Source organism: Lytechinus pictus, chromosome 8 (assembly GCF_037042905.1).
Source record: "Lytechinus pictus isolate F3 Inbred chromosome 8, Lp3.0, whole genome shotgun sequence".
NCBI classification, from domain to species: domain Eukaryota; kingdom Metazoa; phylum Echinodermata; class Echinoidea; order Temnopleuroida; family Toxopneustidae; genus Lytechinus; species Lytechinus pictus.
The window spans coordinates 372210-392500 of record NC_087252.1 but is presented as its reverse complement, the minus strand read 5'-3'; the positions used below and the strand labels follow the sequence as shown (position 1 = coordinate 392500).

Here is a 20291-nt window from a genome sequence, read left to right as displayed (position 1 = left end):
AAGGACCACCGAATCTTGATGTTTCAACAAGTGTGTTCTTGTCGTCCTCAGGACGAGAACACACTTGTCGAAACGACGAGATTTGGTGGTCTTTTTCACTTGCCCAAGAAAGATACATGATGTACCGTGAAACCTACTACACTACCTGTATTATAACTATTAAAATCAGCGATCATTGTTTTTGTTCTTTTTCTCATTGAAAGTTTGCTTTAGAATGATTTTTTGAAAATATTTCTTTATAGATCAATGCCACCCAGATGGAAATCTTGAGTTCTCTCTTTGATCATGATGGTATTCTGGTTCTTGCCAATAATGAACGTGTTCACATACCAGATAATTTCTCAATCTTCTGGGAGGTAAGATTGATATTTATTCTTCCTTTATGTCAATTTGAAATGTGTGATGTGCATAATTAGGCCAGTGTAGGAAAGGAACATTATTTTTTACAGACTGAAGAATGTAGATACATGTAGCATTCTTTTCCTTAGTCAATGTTTTTCCAAATGAGAAATATATGGTTGAATCGTTAATCACACTGCATTTTGCAGAAGTTAAGCCATACATGTAGTTTTATATTTGAATGTGCATTATTAGAACTGCTCTACAAAAACGCAGTTTTATACTAAATATGTTTTGTACTATTTTTCCGAAGTATTTCATGTGAATAGTGTAGTAGGTCCAGGGATTTCTTCATTGGAGGAAAACAGTTGTGCAAATTGCATTTCAATTTTATATAATAAAATTTATTATAATAAGTTGTAACATTACTATATTAATTATAAAGCAAAGAATGAATAAAATTAGTGAAAAAATTTGACCTTTTATAGACAAAACAGATGAATGAATAAAGTACCATTTCATGATTAATATCTGTGTATCCTAGATTGAGAGTGTGGACCATCTTAGTCCAGGCCTAATCTCCCGAGTAGGCCTGCTCTCCATGGACCGGTCTGACGTCAGCTGGGCCCTGCTCCTGACCGCCTGGTTAGACCGACGTCCAGAGAAGGACCAGGAGATCCTCAAGGTTCTAGCAGACATGTATCTTGGTCCTACCATGGAGTACCTGGACCTGTGTCTTAGACCAGCTGTCATGACAACCAGTAAACAAAGAAAGAGGCCTAAGATGAAGAGGATTGTGGATACGAGTGAAAGCAACATGGTCCTTACTTTCTGTGCCATCTTAGATGTAAGAAACAAGCTTTATTATTGATTCTAGGGTAGCAAAAGCAACATGGTCCTTACTTTCTGTGCCATCTTAGATGTAAGAAACAAGCTACATTATTGATTTTAGGGTAGACTTTGGTGTTTATCAATGTCTCTATGTGTTAGTGACTAGCCTTTACTGGAGTGGATACGTATTACAGAATTAGACTGAAGTGTACCCTTCCATGTATTTTGTAAAATTGTATGAATTATTGAGGTTTATAAGTGCTAACCAGACGTCCAGATAATCATTCTGTTGTGTCTACGTTTGGTAGAAGAGATTATCAAATAAGGTTTTGTTTATCTGGTGCCAGTTCCATAAAGTATAATTTGCAATAACAGTTTAAAGTTACTAAAATCATTCAATGTGATTGGCTTATGGTAAACTTGTTAGGCATTTGTTATAGTAAGAAGTCTTTATAAAATGGGGCCCTGATCATCTCTTCTAAACATGTAGACATGATGAGACCGAGATATTGTCATCAGGCAGATCTCAGGAACCTGTTTTGCACTTTTAAATTATTTTTCTCCATCCCAATAGGCCATCATTGCTCAGAATACAGAGCTTAGTGATGAGCAGTACGAGCGCTACGTCAGCTTTGCTGCAGTCTGGGCATTCGGTGGGACGCTGGAAGAGAAGCATCGCTCTACCTTCAGCCATTGGTGGCGCTCTAAATGGGAGAAACGTGAGATTTATCCTGAAGAGGGCGAGGTTAGTAATATATCTAATCTGTAACTAGAAAAGAGAGCGCTTTTTTTTTTGTCAGGAAGGTTTCAATAAATCAAGGAGTCTTGAATCTTGAACTGTGTTCTGTGACTAAGTTGCACCATTGAGGGATTTGTAATAGATTTATTGTTAGAGATTGTTGGTTGAGCTTAACGATAGGCTGATCTCTAAAGATGCAAATATACTGCATGTATTCCCATTGCTATTCTGTTATCAGCGAATTAGATTTTTGCCAGTGTGAAGTGAATCCACCTCTAGAGACAAAATCAAATTTAAAACTGGATTGATAATGATGTATATTCATTGACATTATGGTTCTAACATTTCCCTTTGATTTCTTTGATTTTTTTTCCTTCAGGTGTTTGATTATTTTGTAGATAGTGAGAGCGGAGAGATGGTGATGTGGTCTGAGGCTGTACCACCCTACAGTATGCCACCACACGAGGGCATCCCACTAGATGCTTTCGTCCACACTGTCACAACTGAGGTAATATCTTTGCTAGATTACTTGCTGCTCTGTGGGATTTATGTGCGTGGAGTTGTGGGAAAGGGCGACTTTGGCTTGTTGAGAATTAAACTGTCATTAACTGAATAGCATGTCTCTTGTTCTTTCTGATCTGCTGATCTGTTGTAGAGTTTTGACCTTATTGCCCGTATTCTGAAGTCAGATTTAATTTTGACTATGGTCTAACTTTGTGCTAAAATTATGGGAAGCCAAAAGTGTCAACCATTTTATTTAGTTGTATGTTTCTTATGTTTACTGTGCTCTTTCCTGATTCATCGATGGTGAAGACAATCATCTATAATTCCTAGACAATTATGAATGATTTGAGAGGCAAATGAGCTGAAATATGATATCTCTACTGCTAGTGATTTATATAACAATTGGCTATCCATACTTAAACCACAACTTTAAACCTGAGTTTAAGTTCAACCCAACTTCAGAATATGGGCCAATATGTTTATGATAAGAATATAAATTTGAATACAATTATTCATAAACATAAGATGTACCCATACCTGTTGAAACGATACATCCACACCAGATAAAAACTTGCATGAAATGGCTACAAGACCTCTGCTGACCATACAGGATGTGTCTTACAAAAAAAACAAAAAAAACAATATGTTTATGATAAAAATATAAATTTGAATACAATTATTCATAAACATAAGATGTACCCATACCTGTTGAAACGATACATCCACACCAGATAAAAACTTGCATGAAATGGCTACAAGACCTCTGCTGACCATACAGGATGTGTCTTACTTCTCTGAGTGTTTGATTTTTTTATGTGGCAAATACATCAAAAAAAATAATTGTGAATGGATGTTAAAATGAATGTTACAATGAAAGTTAAAGCATTCAGAAAGAAAGAAAAAAAATCTCCTTCAATTAATTGCAATCATTGCTACAAAATTTGTCATGAGTGAAACATGATGCTGGGAAGGCTTAAATTTTGTGTATTTCTCGGTAACTCTATAAACAGCAAATTTCCTACCTACTTGGACTACTGTCTGACGCTGGTAAGCCAGTAATGTTGGTCGGTGAAGCTGGCTGCGGTAAAACGGCCATTGTCAATGATCGAATCCGTACTGTCTGCTCTGGGGAGGTGGCTGAAGTTCTATCTCTCACCGTCACTGCTAATAGGTAAGTATGTAAAGAAGACCAAGTAGACAAGAGAAAAAAGGGGGTAGATAAAAAACAAATGACTGAGTGAGATGGAGTTTTGAGAAATTGTGAGTACCAATTGTCTACCCCCAGAACTATGTTTATCATATTCTGATGAATACACTTTGTAAAGCTTATTCTTCTGAAGCTCTTCTATACTACACTACAAATTGGACACATCCAAGAATAAATCAACAATGGTACACCAGGCTTTCTGATATGACATGAAGCTCTTCATTTGTTATAAAAAATCAATTGATACTTATTATGATGAATTAGCACACATTCATAATAAAAGAAAAAAAAAAGTTGTACATGTAAATAGCAAGATTACTAGACAAATTGAGATTTCATGAAAACAGCCCATGTCATTCATAAGCTCAAACTTTTACCACTTAACCCGGGATTGGTCCAGATCAGCGACTTACTGAAAGCGGTATTGGTTACATGTAGGTGTTAATATCTCTATAAAAGTTTTTCTCTTTATAATGATGATGCATCTTTTGTTTTGTTCTCTCAGGTTCACCACAAGTCGTGTCCTGTGGCAGCGGTTGGAAGAGAGGCTTGAATGGCGTCATGGTCGCACCTATGTACCAAAGGGAAATAAGAAACTAATGTGTCTTGTGGATGATCTCAACCTGGCTTATGTAAGTACTCATACCCAGCAAACACAACATACTTTACTAACATTCACAATCCTTTTTTCAAATCATTTGAAGGGAGAGCGCACTATGGCCTGAATTCACAAAGGTGGTTTTGAAAACCCACGGTTGAATCCATGGTTTATGCAGATTTCCTGTATAAATTACGCTTAATTTAGCACGTGTATAAAAAATGTCCAATGCTGATGCGCGCTTTTGTCACAGTGCACCAAATTGATGCCTGTTACCAACGTTCACAATCCATATTCAAATCATTTGAAGGGAGAGCGCGCTGTGTGTTTTATTGACTGCATGTTGTAAATTGCTAGTCTTAACATATACCTGTTGAGAGTGATATAGAGGAAAATTAGATGACAATTTCATTTGTGTAGATAAAGTAAAAAAAAAATTGAGAGGTAAGGTTCCTGTTATGCTTCTTGATATTGTGTTTTGAGCAGCGAATTAATGTGTTACCATTCAAGTGGGTCTGTATCACAAGACTACACTACTCACTGTTGCATAATGGGTACTGAACCTGGCCAGATATGAGTTGTTGAGGACTTGAGGTGGGGCAATCAAGAATTCTGGTTCGTTTGCCCTTTAAATCTTATCTGTAGATCCTTTGTTCTGAAAATTTCCAAATTTGATGCAAACCAGCCTTTGATATGACCATAAATCTATTTGATGAAAATAATTTACTGAATTATGCATGAGTTGCAAATGTGAAAGAAGAGAAGGGGCCATTAATGTGAGCATAATGATTTTTTACTGTAATTTGCAAAATTAAAGAATATTTCTGATTTGTTCCTCGTTTGTGTTTCAAACAGAATACGCATGCAACAATGCTTTTGATTGGCAATTGCTATATAATTATTGCTTCAATGGGTTTGTTATTTTACTTTTATACTATTATTCTCAGGTTGACCAGTTCAGCCACCAATCAGCTTCAGCCATGGTCCGGCAGCACCTGGACTCGGGTGGATTCTTCGAACCAGACACTCATCGGATGCGAGAGGTCAAGAATGTGACCTATGTGACGACGGTCAATCCCTTGACCCCTGCCAGTGTTCCATCCCTCAGTCAGAGGCTTGTCAGGCACTTTGCTGTACTTGGCATGCCATACCCAAAGTAAGACAATGTAGAACTTGATACTGTACATTGGCAATGGGTGGTATAGTTAAAACTTAGACCACACTTTTATGGAGCGCCATTTGCCAACTCATTCATAAATTGTAATTCATTTTCATCCTACTGCAAAACATCAAAAAATTAATTGAGTTGTGATATGGGAAGAATAGAAAAATACTAAAATTGTATGAATTTTTAATTAATTTATTGATATACATGTATAATAATTGCCATGTATATGGAAGAAATGTTAAGAAGCCCAGCATGTAGTTTCTGCCTTGCTTGCTCACAGTTTGTGAATTTTCAAGATTCCATGAGGGAATATTTCAGTAAAATGTTGAGGCACTCTTATTGCTGTACAATGATTTTAATTTCTTCTTTGTTTTTTATACCACTTTACCGTTCGGATGGAAATTACAAGTATAGAGAATCTCCTTGAAAAAGGAAGGTAGTGTTGCAGTGGGGTTTGAATCACTGACCTTGTAGTACTAATTCCATAGACTTATCCACTGATTTATAAGTCATTTTGTCAATTTAAATATGAAGAATCTTGGGAATAGATTTTTTATCGCAGTTATCACTGAATTCAGACCATCAGAGTCAATTTGATTGTATTTTTCTTGTTCTTTTTTTTTTGATAATCAGGAATGCAGAGGTTCATAATATCTTCACCACTCTGCTTCATACTCACTTCCTGACACCAGCTACAACATCATCTAATGCTAACAGGGATCATAAGGTGAGATATTGGTGTTGGTGGTGGTGATCATGATTATAATGGTGATGATGATGATGATGATGATGATGGTGGTTGTGGTGGTGGTGATGATGATGATGATGGTGGTGGTGGTGGTGGTGGTGGTGATGGTGGTGATGGTGATGATGATGATGATGATGATAGTGATATGAGGATTATGATGGTTATGATGGTGATGGTGATGATGTCCAGGTGGTGGTGGTGGTGGAGGTGGTGGTGGTGGTGGTGGTGGTGGTGGTGATGATGATGGTTATGATGGTGATGGTGATGATGATGTCCAGGGAGACTCATATCGCTAGTCTGGCAACATTATCTAGACCAAGAAAAGAATACTTGGAAATGCTTACAGAAACAAATGGCTGTCATTTTTTAGATTTATTCACTTTACAATTGATATTTGAAAATTTCAGAAGCAGCACATGATTGATAAAGAAGAGGAGAAATTGAGGGCGCTAATCTCAATGATGGTGAACGTGACAATTGAAGTCCAGGAAAGGATGAGGAGTATGTTCCTAGCAACGGCCGAGAGATGTCATTACATCTTCTCTCTTAGGGATATGAGAAGACTCTTCCAGTAAGTAACTTAATTGTAGCCTTTAATAACCGTTAACATGCAGAAGTCTCCAAATGGCACCACTTAATGCACATACATGTATCTCTCACAGAGCTACTTGCTTTCTGACACGGTAAGGTTTAACCTCTGACCTAAGCAACGGCCGAGAGATGTCATTACATCTTCTCTTTTAGGGATATGAAAAGACTCTTCCAATAAGTAATTTTTTACCTTAAACCTCTAAATTTGAGTGCAGTTTTAACCCTAACTAGGCCGGGCTTTTTTGGCTGTTCTGTGGCTGGGGGGGGGGTTGATTCAACCCCCCCCTGAGATCTCGGCCGCCGATCGCGCGAGCGCCGCAAAAATTTGCACGCTGGTAGTGTGCGATGTAATCTACAAGGCTGTATGGTAAAATTTTCCAAAATAATGAGATTTTATTTTATATGAATTAATTATGTTAATTTATGCATAAATCATACTTTTTGCTCTAATTCACTAAATAAAGCTCCTAGAATGCAAATTTTTGGTAAAAATATTCTTTTTAGCATTCTTAACAATGGCAATTGAAAAAAACTTCGGTTTGGAAATCAATTTCTTATGTATTTTATTGTTTTATGAATTTCTTATGTATTTCTTTGTTTTTCAACCTTTTGTTTTTCTTTGTTTTTTTCACCAGATTTATTGCACAACCTTTTTGAAGCATAATTATGCTAAAATCAATTGCTTTCAGCTGTTTTAAGTAAAAATAATCATATCTTTATGAATAAGATGAGAAAACTCAATTTGCATTGACTTTGTACACAAAATCACGTTTTGGAACAATTTTTGGTCTGACATGCACTAACAAAATGTTGCGTAATTTCGGAACCGCGTACCCGGGCATCGTAAATTTGGTGTCAAAAGATGCGCGAGACTTAAAAAGTATAAACTCTGTGAGTGGCGCGGTCAAAAAATTTCGCGCGGCGGAATGATCGCAGAAAATGTTGAGGGGGGGGGTTGATTCAACCCCCCCCCCGGCCATTTTAGGGTTAATAGGGCTCATGAATTATTCGCGTAGGATGTGGATGCTGAAAAAAGCACTCTGACAGTTGTTTTATATGTGCCAAATGTGCACTAAGTTTCAGAGGCTACCCCAATCTTTTGGCACATATTTCAACAACATGTGAAACTACTTGCGAACCTGCATCCCAGGACCCTTTTCTACTTTGTTCACAAACATGTCCTAAAAGCTTTAATAAGCACAGAGTCTTTGCAAATTGAGCAAGATGGTCGCAAACTCTCTTCATAGGTTCGAATGTTGCACATTTAGTATCCCATTTGCTTGTTTCCAAAAATCATTGTACTATAATAAATATATGTTGTACCAATGGCATGTACCAGTAGCTGTATGCATTGATATAATCTAATATATTTATTCCCTCAGGAACATCTGTCTGTCCCTAAGACCTGGTACGAATCCAGATAACCTCCTGTTGCTATGGCGTCACGAGTGTGAGTGGGTATATGGTCAGCGGCTGGTCAGTCCAGTTGACTTTGACCGTTATCAGCTGGCTTTCGTGACCGCTGCTCGCAAGGAATTCACCTCGGAAGAGCCGGTAAGCACGTTATTCTCACTCAAACACCAGGACCCGTCTTACAAAGAGTTACGATTTATCCAATCAACCACAACTATGGAAAGCCAGCAACGTCAACATCTAAAATATATGTTTGTTAAGAATATCTTCTAGATATGATGTATATTCATATATTTTTTTTTTCTATAAAATTCAGTGTGCTTCTCTTTGTTTACAAAGGACATTGTGCAAATTTTGTGAAGAAAATGACGGCGATGGATTTTCATATATTTGAGGTTGATCGGATTAATCTTAACTCTTTGTAAGACGAGACCCTTGTCTGTATACATATTTACACTTCTGTTACATTTGCATGACCCAGTGTCACTCTATTGATCATATTCCACTTTGTTTTTTGCATTGCAGCATTATCTTTCATTTAATTGTTCTAAATCATTTTCACAATATAGTTTGTTTAGTTGTCAAACACTTTAGTATGATTTTACTACACATCTATTTTGTTGATGCATGATCATGAATTCTTTCTTGAGTGATAGTAATTGCGTTATCTTGAAGTACATTGCCTATCTTATAATACAACATGAGATATTTTGCATGAAAGTGTGATAATTTCACCATATAATTATACATTTTTACACTCACTGTAGTTATTCATTCATTCATTTAAATAGAATTGTTCATCTTGCATATGTGCACATCTCTAATTCACACAAAGAGTTCACATTAATATGTTATCCTAGCTAGAGGATATAAATTGTTCTGCTTTTTGTGCATGAATATGTTTACCATTTATTCATTTTTAATTTGGCATAGAAGACACTCTAGAAACTTAATGAATCATTATACTGGCCTGACTTCACAAAGGTGTTTTAATCTTATATCCCCCACAAAGGGTTTTCAATGATCTAGAATATATTTAATATAGGCCTATGTATATTGGAATCAGAACAGAATCATTACACATTTATTTATTAAAAGAAAACAGAAAGAGAGATGTTATCCTTGATAGTTGTTTAAATCTCCTTTGTGAATTCAGGCCATTATCTTTTAGCATGAATTGCATTTTTATTTCATCTTTAACATGTACATCTCCCACTTGTATCGCACCCGTTTTATCCACATAGCATCCAATCTAATATCATATATCATTTGCCATTTTTAAAGTCTGAAGCATATAGCCCAGGCCGTAACGCCCGTTGCATTATGAAAGGAGAGAAAGTGGTATGCTTTTGTGTTCCGTTTTTGTTTAACATTGTCCTTTGCTGTGTTTGTTTGTTTTTTTAAACTTCTGATAATGGTATTTGATATACTTTTATTTCCCTCATTTTGATTACTTTTTTTTAAGTGTAAGTGGGTATTTCATCTTTGACTTATTTGATGAATTATTATTAATCTTTAGGACTTAGTATTGAATATTATGTAAATATCTTTTATATGAAAAGTATATATACCACATTGTAAATATTTTTTTTTTCATGTCCTTGATTTGTACTTTGCATTATATATCTTGGGAGATTTATCTTGGAAAGTTTGAAATGGTCTCTCCTTTCAATTAAGTCTCTTTTATGGTATCCCTGTTTGGGTAGTTTGTTTCAATTCCTGTATAATTATTTGTCTTGTTATGACATGAACATGTACATGTATGATGGCCTTCATTGGTACGTGTATATTTGTCTTCTTATTGCAGATGAATCTTTGTTTACTAATTTTTTGTGGGTCTTGTTTGCTGGTAACGATAAAATTAATCCTGAAAATTTGAGGTTTTTTTTTTTTTTTTTTTTTTTTAATTCAGTCTTTTTTTTCTCATTTTATTCAGGGAAGTTGATGTCTTTGCTGTTTATTTAATCCTTGTTTTAACTTGGTTATTATTTTATTTTCAATTAGTGGTAAATGTAAATGTAACAAATCTAAATAATATTCACTTGAAGGGAAAGGTCAAAACGACTAGACCTGTAACCTCACACAAATTTCCAGGCTGTAAGAAATATGTATATTTTTATTTTGTTAATAATTAGGTCAGTCTATGCTTACATGAATCTGACAACCGTAACGGAGTTTGGAAAGAAAGAAATTTCTTCATATTCAAGTCTGATGAAAGAAATTGTTGTTTTTGTCTACATAAGTAATGATGATGTTGATCATCATCATTGTCATCATATAATATATTTGTTGCTGATAATAATGACATAAGTAATATGATAATAATTACGGTATCGATAAAACACAATAGAGCATATTTATTAGGAATCTATCTAGAGTAGATTAGTCAAGGCTCTTGCATTGAACTACTTTGATACAATAATGCTTGAAATTACAAACCAAATATGATAGTAACAAAAGAGAGCAATCTTACAAGCAGAAACACAGTCTTGCATCAGTTGATGTTGAATGAATTGAATACATGAATTAAATAGGTGGTGATATTCCTCAGTAACTAATATCACTTGGGTAAATAATACATCATGGAGCCTGCTAATGGAATTTAGGCATTCTTTAAAGGACAAGTTCACCCCCAACAAAAAGTTTATTTGAATAAAAAGAGAAAAATCCAACAAACATAACACTGAAAATTTCATCAAAATCGGATGTAAAATAAGAAAGTTATGATATTTTAAAGTTTCGCTTAATTTCACAAAACAGTTATATGCACATCCTGGTCTGTATGCAAATGAGGAGACTGATGACATCATCCACTCACTATTTCTTTTGTATTTTATTATATGAAATATTCAAATTTTCTCCTCGTCAAATGAAACAACAATAATTCCTCCCTGAACATATGGAATTAGCATTGTTCAATACTATATGGTTCAGTCAAGTTGGTCCATATTGTCAAATTTGTAAAAAAAATTAAATAATGTATAATTCAAACAATAAAAAACAAAAGAAATAGTGAGTAAGGGAAATCATCGACTGTCTCATTTGCATGTCACCGAGTTGTGCATATCACTGTTTTTTGAAAAATAAGCGAAACTTTAAAATGTCATAACTTTCTTATTTTACATCCGATTTTGATGAAATTTTCAGCGTTATTCTAGTTTGATTTTTCTCTACTTATTCAAATCAACATTTTCCTGTGGTAGACTTGACCTTTAATTGTACTTCTCCTATCCTCTATTTCCCCAGCTCCAGCTAACCATCACACCCGACCAACCCCTCTTCAGCAATCTGGTCCAGCAGGACTCCGGTATAGTTACCGCTGGTGGGTACCGTAGCTCACAGCAGGCTACCAGCAGCACCGCAGGCTCAGAAGTAGAGAATACAGACCAGTACCAACCATGCTCTGAGGTCGCCAGCGTTCAGAGACTGCTCCAGGATGCAGTAGAGGAATACAATAAAGGACATCCCAAGATAAAGCTGACATTGTATAAGGTAACAAGAAAGTGGATTTTTTTCAATAATGGTATAATTGCCCCTTGCCCACGATTTTTTTCACTAAAATGTTTCAATAATACTAAATAGTTTCATTATTACGGACTGAAATAATCGCTAGAGGGTATTCATTTGTCTCGCAATCTACTATGGTCAGCAAGGAAATTCGTGATCACTCTCGCAAAAAGTGTTCACTAGCTTACAAGTTCACGAGCTTTCGAGTGCCGCTGCACTGATTGGTGAAACGCCCGACCAATCACACAACGGATCAGTGCAACGCGTTCGTGCGTACGGTCCTGGGGATTGGTATAAATAGACTACGTTATCAGATAATTTTCGTCACTTGATAAAGAGTTGCAGCGGCACTCGAAAGCTCGTGAACTTGTAAGCTAGTGAACACTTTTTGCGAGAGTGATCACGAATTTTCTAGAAAGCTAGTGAACACTTTTTGCGAGAGTGGTCACGAATTTCCTTGTTGACCATAGTAGATTGCGAGACAAATGAATACCCTCTAGCGATTAATGTTTCAATAGTACAGTAGGACATCACAGACAAGATCAAGTCAACTTTTTTCAAGTTCACCATAATAATCAACACTTAGATCGTGGGCATCAACAGAAAAGACAAATTCCTTTTAATATAAATTTTTACCAAAAATCAATATCCTCCATTTCATTTTAGATTCAGGGCATGCAATAAAATGTTCAAAAAATCTGTTGTGGGCATGAAGTCAGCTGCCTGATTTAGCTGTTAAGCTGAATGTTGATACAAAACATGTTTGAAATAATTATCAGGAATGGTTTATTACTATTATTTTTGTTTATTTGCATGGATCTGTAGGACTCACTTAATGTTTATAAGGTGTCAACCTATACTAGAGTTTACTCTATTTTCAATTCCATTTAAACAAAATAAACAAATGATGTTATCCTTTGGCAAATACCTTGTTCTCAACAATACCTATGATTTATTTTAATCCAGGAAACAATTCAGAGAGTATGTCGTCTCGCTCGTATGATCATGTCTGCTCACGAGGTAGGCCACGCCCTCCTGGTCGCCGACGGCAACCCTGGACTGAGTAACCTGTTTGCCCGTCTTGCAGCGAGCCTATGTGGGTTCAGTGTGTCTGAGATCAGCGCTGCACCTGAGGCATCCTCCAGGAACTATAAGATTGATCAGTTCAAGGCTGATCTTGTGGCTATGTACACCAAGGCTGGAGTCAAGGTTGGTTTCACTAAAGACAATATAATATATTTTATTGCGCTCCACGTACCTACATGTACAAATTTAACCATTGGTATGTAAAGCTTATACGTAGATAGATATTTGATACCGAATATACATTTCTCATTTAGAGCTGTTATATCTGTATTATCCTATTCTTATAAAAGGAAGTAAATTACATATTGACTGAAATTGAGTTTTGAAATACTTACAGAGTTTATGGACCATTTTACTGTGTGCTGTCTGTTAAAAACCACTGATTATCGGTATTGTGTCTGCTGATTGGAAAACAGATTTTAATTTAGATGATCTTTGTAGGTTTGCATGGTGGAGTTTATAACATGGAGGAGGTTTACGGTTCACCATGTGTAATAAGAAGAAAATTTTAATTTGCAATTAAGTTTTTGTTTTGGTTTGTATCCATTTAGAGCTGGTACACATGTATCTGTATTATCCTATTTTGACAAATAGAAGTAAGTTACATATTGACTAAAATTGAATTTTGAAATACTTATAGTGTTTATGGACCAAAATCATAGTGCGTTCTGTAAAACAACCACTAAAATTTGGTATTCTGTCTGCTGAAAACACATTTCGAAATTGCAATTTTTTTTTTCCATCAATTTCATCAGGGTGAGAAGATACTACTGCTTCTGACTGAAGAGGATCTCCATGAGGAAGATTTCTTGGTTTACGTTGGTGAGTTTGTTGTGACTGGCGCCATCACTCATCTTTTCTCAAGTGAGGAACAGACGACCATCATCAATTCCATACGTACAGAGGTCACGGCAGCAGGTCTCACCTACACACGGGAAACAGCATGGAACTTCTTCCTCAAGTATGAACATTTTTTATTTTGATGAATTCATGTTCTGTATGTAATTATCTTGAAGTATTTGGTCATTACTACAAGCTTATTTAGTAAGCCTTGAATACACTTCCAGTAAAAGATTGTTCCCTGCTAAAAGCGGGGTTCCCATCAAAAAGCCGGGAAAACAATGCTATGTATAACTTATCTTGTAGTATTTGGTCATAGAGCTTGTAGTCATGTAATACTGTAGAGAGGGGCAGATGCTCTATGCATAACATATTTATCACAACAAATGTTGAAGGGGGTGAATTCCACAGCAGCAGGTTCCCCCACCCCCTGCCTTTTTAGGGTATATGGTGCCCTAGGTCCCATTTAATACAAAATTGTTATAATAATTGAAAATGATTTCAGTATTCCTAAACTGTTATTCTGAATTTGTTATTACAAGTTTTATAAAATGGGCCCGTGCTCTTGCCCTCAGGTTTGACATCTTTCTGTACTTCTTCTTTCCATTTTACTTTTGTGAACTTTGACTTCACCAGGATTGTTAGGAACAACTTCCGAGTGGTTTTGATCTCTGCTGATACCGGTCATGATTTCCAGCGGAGGTGTAGAGAGTATCCCGCCCTGACGGAACATCTGAACTGTTACTGGTATCAACACTGGACTAGAGAGAGACTGGTGGACCATGCTATGACCTATTTACAAGGTAGGGTAGGGTATATTATATTGATATTGCTTCCCTAGAAATTAAATATAACCTTTTTATTTCCCTGTAAAAAATGTTGTTACTTACTTACAAGGTGTGCTATATTAAATAGATATTGTCTGACTAGAGGTTGAATATAACATATCATTTCCTGACAGAGGTTGGTAGATTGTGCCATGACCTACCTACAAGGTTTGGTATATTATGAAAATATTGTCTACCTAGAGGTTTAATGTAAAATTTCTTTTCTTAGAGGGGGGGGGGGGGAATACAATGGCCTGTATTCCAAAGTCCAGTTTAAATGAGGCTATGGTCTAACTATGTACTAATATTATGGGAAGCCAAATATGTCACAACTTTGTTTACATTGTATGTTTCTTACGGTTACTGTGCTCTGTCCTGATTCTATTACGATGGAGACAATTACATTGTATCTTGTTTGTCTTTCACAAACATACTGTTAGATATTTATGTCGCAGTTGGCTCTCCATAATTAAATTACAACTTTAGAGCAGAGTTTAATTCATATATGGGCCAATGTGATTTCAATTGTTTAATGAAGGTTTTATGCATTAAAACTCCAAATAAACATTTGCTTTAATTTGGCAGGATATCTAGTGTGTATTGAGTTTAATCTATTCTTCTCTCTCTCCCTCACTTCAGGTACTGAAGGAATGAACAACATACAACAAGAGAATCTTGCTCATCTTCTAGCTACCATGCACCTTGCTATTAGACAGTTAGATGGAGAAGAGAAAGGACCAGGGAGATATAAGCATCTTACTAATACTACATATGAGAAGTTTGTAGAGAGGTTAGTTAAGGGGAGGACGTGGATGATGGTGGTGGTGATGGTGTTGGTGATGATGATGGTGATGATGGTGATGATGGTGATGATGATGATGATGATGATGATGATGATGATGATGATGATGATGATGATGATGATGGTTATGATAAAGATGAAGATGTAGTGGTGATAATGATATTGACAAGGACCATGTTGATAAGGTTAAACAAGAGTAGAGTAGAGTAGTTGATAAATTTGGTACTCTTTAATACCCTTGAGGAAATAAAGATGCAAGTTTTCTCACCCTGTTATTTTATTATCTGTCCATCCATAGTCGAAGATAGAGTTTGATGTGTAGAAATTTGATCCTCAGTGATATCACCTGTAATATTCATCTATTTATCTTTTGTCCCAATAATGAGATATAACTGTTTTCCTTGATATTTCCCTGTAGGTTTCTATCAATGTACAAGCAGAGACAGGCTAAGATTCATGAGGAACATCTGACAGTGACCAAGGCTTTGCATCATATCAACAGAGAGAACAAGCTAGCTATGAGACTCCAGAAACAACTAGAACATGAACTTATTGTGCTGGAAGAAAGGAAAGATGTAAGAACAAATATTTCCTTTACAAAGTGTATATATTTGAGGGAAACAAAATGAAAGACGGATAAGTTTTCCACTAGTTTTCTTTGACTAAAGACAATTATGTAATCCGACAGTAGCAAATTACAATTCTGTGACATTGAGGTTCATGTCAGATGTGAGTGTTATTCACAATCACCTCAAAGTCAACATTGCCAATTTGAATTTTGTATTGATTTATTCGTCTTATCCTCCTTGTGAAGTTACTTTCAAACTTTCGCCACCATGTGCCTAATTTCTTGCTTTCTTGCAGATAATTATATTGTTCCTGTTAAGCTAAAGTCATGGAATAATCTGCACTGTGATTAAAATCAGTTCTCACTTCTTTTGCTTTTAGTTATGGGAATTCCTAAGTCCTTATATCAAACTGATTAAATTGGAAGAAAGGTATTATTCAGCACGTTGAACTGTTTTATATTTTATTTCGTTTTTATCTTTTAGGGGACCATCAAGCTTCTGTCACAGATCGGTCAAGACAAGGCCATTGCCGGTCAACAGGTCAAGATAGTCATGAAGCAGCTTGACAGTCTCCTCAAGCTCAAACAAGCCCTTCCTAAGTACACCCTCGCACATGAGAGGGCGGTCTACAAGACTGTAGCAGTAGTAGCAGACACCAAGAAGGTTGTCCAGACGTTGGACGTGACGAGTCTAGGGGAGCTTAGAGGCATGCATAAGCCCGATGTAGACATTGAAGATCTACTAGCTTCCATCATTATGATTCGTAAGTCAATGAATCAATAATAATACTACCATTGTTTTTACCTTAGGACGCCATTTGAGAATTTAATTCATTCTGACTGATCTCTTAATCATTCCAGTAGGTGTAATTAGAGTATATACATTGATGATAAGTCATTAAGTAGATATCTAAATGAAGTTTCTGCAAAAAATAAGCTTAATTACATGTACCATTGATAGGTTGTTTGTGGAATTAATAAGGTGTAATGATTTTATTTATTTTTCAGTGAAATCTCCTGCATCTGACCTGACCTGGAGCAAAGGAGCGAAGCGTCAGATGGCAAACATTGAAAGGTAACTTTATTATCATTTTTATGACTGTATCAGCTAATTTCTGTTTTGTTAAATCTTGTTTTTCACAATTTGTTAAACAAATTAGTCTGTTTACTACATTTTAAAACTTATTCTTTTCTCATGACCAGTCATTAGTAAATCACACGGTAGGCCAAATTAGAGACCAGTCACATGTGTGTGCATAACCAATCATCATTTAGCTCCACTTGGTCTTACAATTCAATGGTATTTCCTTTGCCCTTTTAGATTCCTTGAGGAGCTTGCTTCCTTTGATGATTCTGAGCTTCCAGAGTCTACCCTGAGCCTGGTGGAACCATACCTCAAGAAGTCGTCCTTCCAGGCCAAGAATATGCTGAGAAAGAATGCTGCTGCTGCCTCACTGTGTAACTGGGTGAGAGGTGTCTGCAGGTGAGCCTATTTCCTTTTCTTTTTGCTGTCGGTACAGGTGTTAAGGCTCAGTGGATAAGTCTCTAGACTTTGTACCATAAGGTCTAGGGTTCAAATCCCACAACACCGCTCGCGTCCTTTGGCAAGACGTTTGTCTACATTTGCCATTCTCCGCTCAGGTGTAGTAAATGGGAACCCAGTAGGAAGGAATTCCTTGATTGCTCAAGCGTTCGATCTGGGTAGCTGATGTAATAGTACGCAGCGCTTAAAAACATTTGTATTATATAAAAAAGCGCTATATAAATGTTGCATATTCTTATTATCATCTCATATTCCTCATTCCATGCTAGAGAGGGTTGTAATTAGTTCAATGGGGAGTATCTGCTGTAAGCCAAAATATGCTACTGTGGTCTCAATTTGAGATGTAGGAGACTTTAATGGGAATTGAGCTCTCTAGACGTAGGCACTATAATATAGCATTTGCTAGACTTCCGAAATACAAGGGTGTCTCTAGGTATCTCCGGTGTCTTGAGACTCTGTTAGCCCGGGCTCCTATGAAATATTTTGTTTTACACTCCAGGGGGCCGTTTCATAAAGCTGTTTGTAAGATAAGAGCGACTTTAAGAACGACTGGTGGACCTTTCTTACGCGCTAAACCATTGTCAATAAACATGCCATTTACCACAAGAAAGGATCACCAGTCATCTTAAAGTCGCTCTTAACTTACGAACAGCTTTATGAAACACCCGGATGATGCAACCAGTGCACTCAATCTTGTTTTGTCTGTGTTGGATTTTGATTGTAACTGGAGGGAGACCAGCCTGCATATCTCTTTTCTTTAAGCTTTTTTCCCTCAAGTTTCCTGAGCCATTGATTCATGATTTTCTTCTTCATCATCATCCACCATCTCCACCACCATAATATAGTTCTCCTTACCCCTTCCAAAACACTTTCCTCCAGAGCCAAGCTTCCATTACCCCATTTGCCTTCTTTCGTTTGATCACTCACACATTCATATTCTGCTATTGCTTCACAGATACCATCGTCTCATGATCTCCAAGGTCAAGCCGCTTCACAAGAAGGTTGAAGAGACAAGGGTAGCAATTGAGGAAGCAGAGCATAAACTCTCTATGCTGGAGAATAAGAAGAAGGCATTAGAGGAGAGACTCCTGGACCTGGCCCTGAGCTTTGAGAGTGCCACGGTGGACAAGAATGACCAGGAAGATCTTTCTAGGAAGATGACCAAACAACTGGACACTGCTAATAGATTCAGACATGTGAGTGATGTGATCCATCAAGTTATGTGGAGCATTGTGGTTTAGTGGTTCCTTAGTCTTGCCTTTGAAGCAGAGGGTTGTGGGTTCAAATCCCAGTCATGGCGTAAAGTGCCTTCAGCAAGAAATTGCCATGGTAATGTGTAGTGCGCCATTGAATAGGCGACAATTTAGTCTGTTCTTAAGCTGTTGGAGAGCTTTTGCTAACTAAAACACTTGTTTTCCATAGACTCCAGTCACATATATGCAGGCTAAGTCACCACATTGGTAATTAATACTTAAATACAATGTAGTAACTTTCCTTATATGGCTGAACTAGCTCATATGCATTGTATTCCCTGCAAAACAAAAAATCCTACTTCATGAATCTCTGATCTGCATAAGTTCTTAATAATTTTCCAAGTATGTGTTTATTTTACAATTTCTCATATTTAACATTTTTCCTGATAGATCCTGGCTATGGAGCACCAGCACTGCATTCAGATCTGTCAATCCCTTCCTCAACGAGAGTTTGCCATCTCTGGAGCCATTGCAATGGCAGCAGCCTTCGCTACCTACCTTGGCCCTTATGATCCTAAGTTCCGTCGATCCGTTCTGACTGTTCATTGGCCGCTGTGTCTTCAAGAGAGGGGTGTTCCTTTGGTCATTGATGCCATAGATCCAATGAAAGGTTGGTTATTACATATATTACTAAACTTTGGAACTTATAAAGGAACAAAGAGATCTCTAACTAGAGTCATGTGAGTTTAAATTTTTTTAATTTTTTGTTTCAGATAATTTTCATTGCTACGCCTGTTTCTAAAGATGAACTGAAATAAATTATTGAAAGTTTGGCACTCACATTATAACTCTGAAGTTGGAGATCTCTTTGTTACTTTATACGTTCACATCATCTGTTCGAATAATGAATGTTTAAACTTACGTTTTGGAATGTTGGAATTTTAATTACTCCTTCATTACTGAATATCAATTAGACTCAATTGAGACATAATTTTTTTTTTTTATTATTTGCCACTAGCGGCAGATTGGTGGAACTGGGACCTGTTTCATAAAGGACTTGCAACTGCTGTAACTTTGCCATTATGGCAACTATCATGGTAACCTTGATTCTGATTGGCTGCTGAGCCCTGTTACCATAGTAGTTGCCATTATGGCAAATTTACAACAGTTGCAAGTCCTTTATGAAACGGGCCCCTGATGTTACAGAATAATTAATCATCATCATTCTTTGTTTGTAACCTTAGAATTTCTATGTTTCTGGTTTTTCAACTGATTTATATTCTTTGTTATATTTCAGGTTGGATTGTTGAATGGGCGATCCACACTTCACCCAAGACCAGAGCCAACACCGGTATGGAAAGTGCCATCCCACCCTTAGACCTCGGCCAGCGGGACAGCGAAGGAACACCAGCACAACGACAAGAAGACGAAGCCAAGACACCAATCAATGAACAAGTGACTGAGAATGAAGGAGAGGTGGAGGATGAAGGAAAGGAAAGGGAAGATGGAGAGAAGGAAAGAGAAGATGAAGGAGGAGAAGAAGATAGGAGAAGCCAAGAGATGAAGGAGAAGGAAGAGGAGATGAATGCTCTGCTATCTCAGACACAAGGTAGAGTAATGAAAATAATATGCATTTATATAATGCCATCTAGATGTGTACTAGATGTAATCTATTTAGAAGAACACTATATTTCATAAGCTTCAGCTCAAGCTGCCACTTTCAGTGTTCAGTGCATTCAAGGAATTATTCCTACCGCATACCCATTCACATCACCTGCGTTGAGTGG

General features: G+C 36.7%; 1 protein-coding gene across 1 annotated transcript in view; it reads left to right on the top strand.

Moving 5' to 3' along the window:
• Nucleotides 1–20291, top strand: part of LOC129267310 (dynein beta chain, ciliary-like) — a 66782-nt gene that overhangs the window by 15624 nt on the left and 30867 nt on the right. The window contains exons 13-35 of the mRNA XM_064103306.1: nt 243–356; nt 884–1186; nt 1745–1915; nt 2289–2417; nt 3424–3584; nt 4126–4252; nt 5166–5374; nt 6020–6113; nt 6542–6705; nt 8108–8279; nt 9423–9479; nt 11385–11630; nt 12612–12854; nt 13487–13692; nt 14208–14374; nt 15038–15188; nt 15619–15775; nt 16253–16532; nt 16777–16843; nt 17090–17251; nt 18267–18507; nt 18955–19174; nt 19802–20113. Of these exons, the coding sequence (XP_063959376.1) occupies nt 243–356; nt 884–1186; nt 1745–1915; nt 2289–2417; nt 3424–3584; nt 4126–4252; nt 5166–5374; nt 6020–6113; nt 6542–6705; nt 8108–8279; nt 9423–9479; nt 11385–11630; nt 12612–12854; nt 13487–13692; nt 14208–14374; nt 15038–15188; nt 15619–15775; nt 16253–16532; nt 16777–16843; nt 17090–17251; nt 18267–18507; nt 18955–19174; nt 19802–20113 (4153 nt within the window). The remainder of the gene's footprint in view (nt 1–242; nt 357–883; nt 1187–1744; nt 1916–2288; nt 2418–3423; nt 3585–4125; nt 4253–5165; nt 5375–6019; nt 6114–6541; nt 6706–8107; nt 8280–9422; nt 9480–11384; nt 11631–12611; nt 12855–13486; nt 13693–14207; nt 14375–15037; nt 15189–15618; nt 15776–16252; nt 16533–16776; nt 16844–17089; nt 17252–18266; nt 18508–18954; nt 19175–19801; nt 20114–20291) is intronic.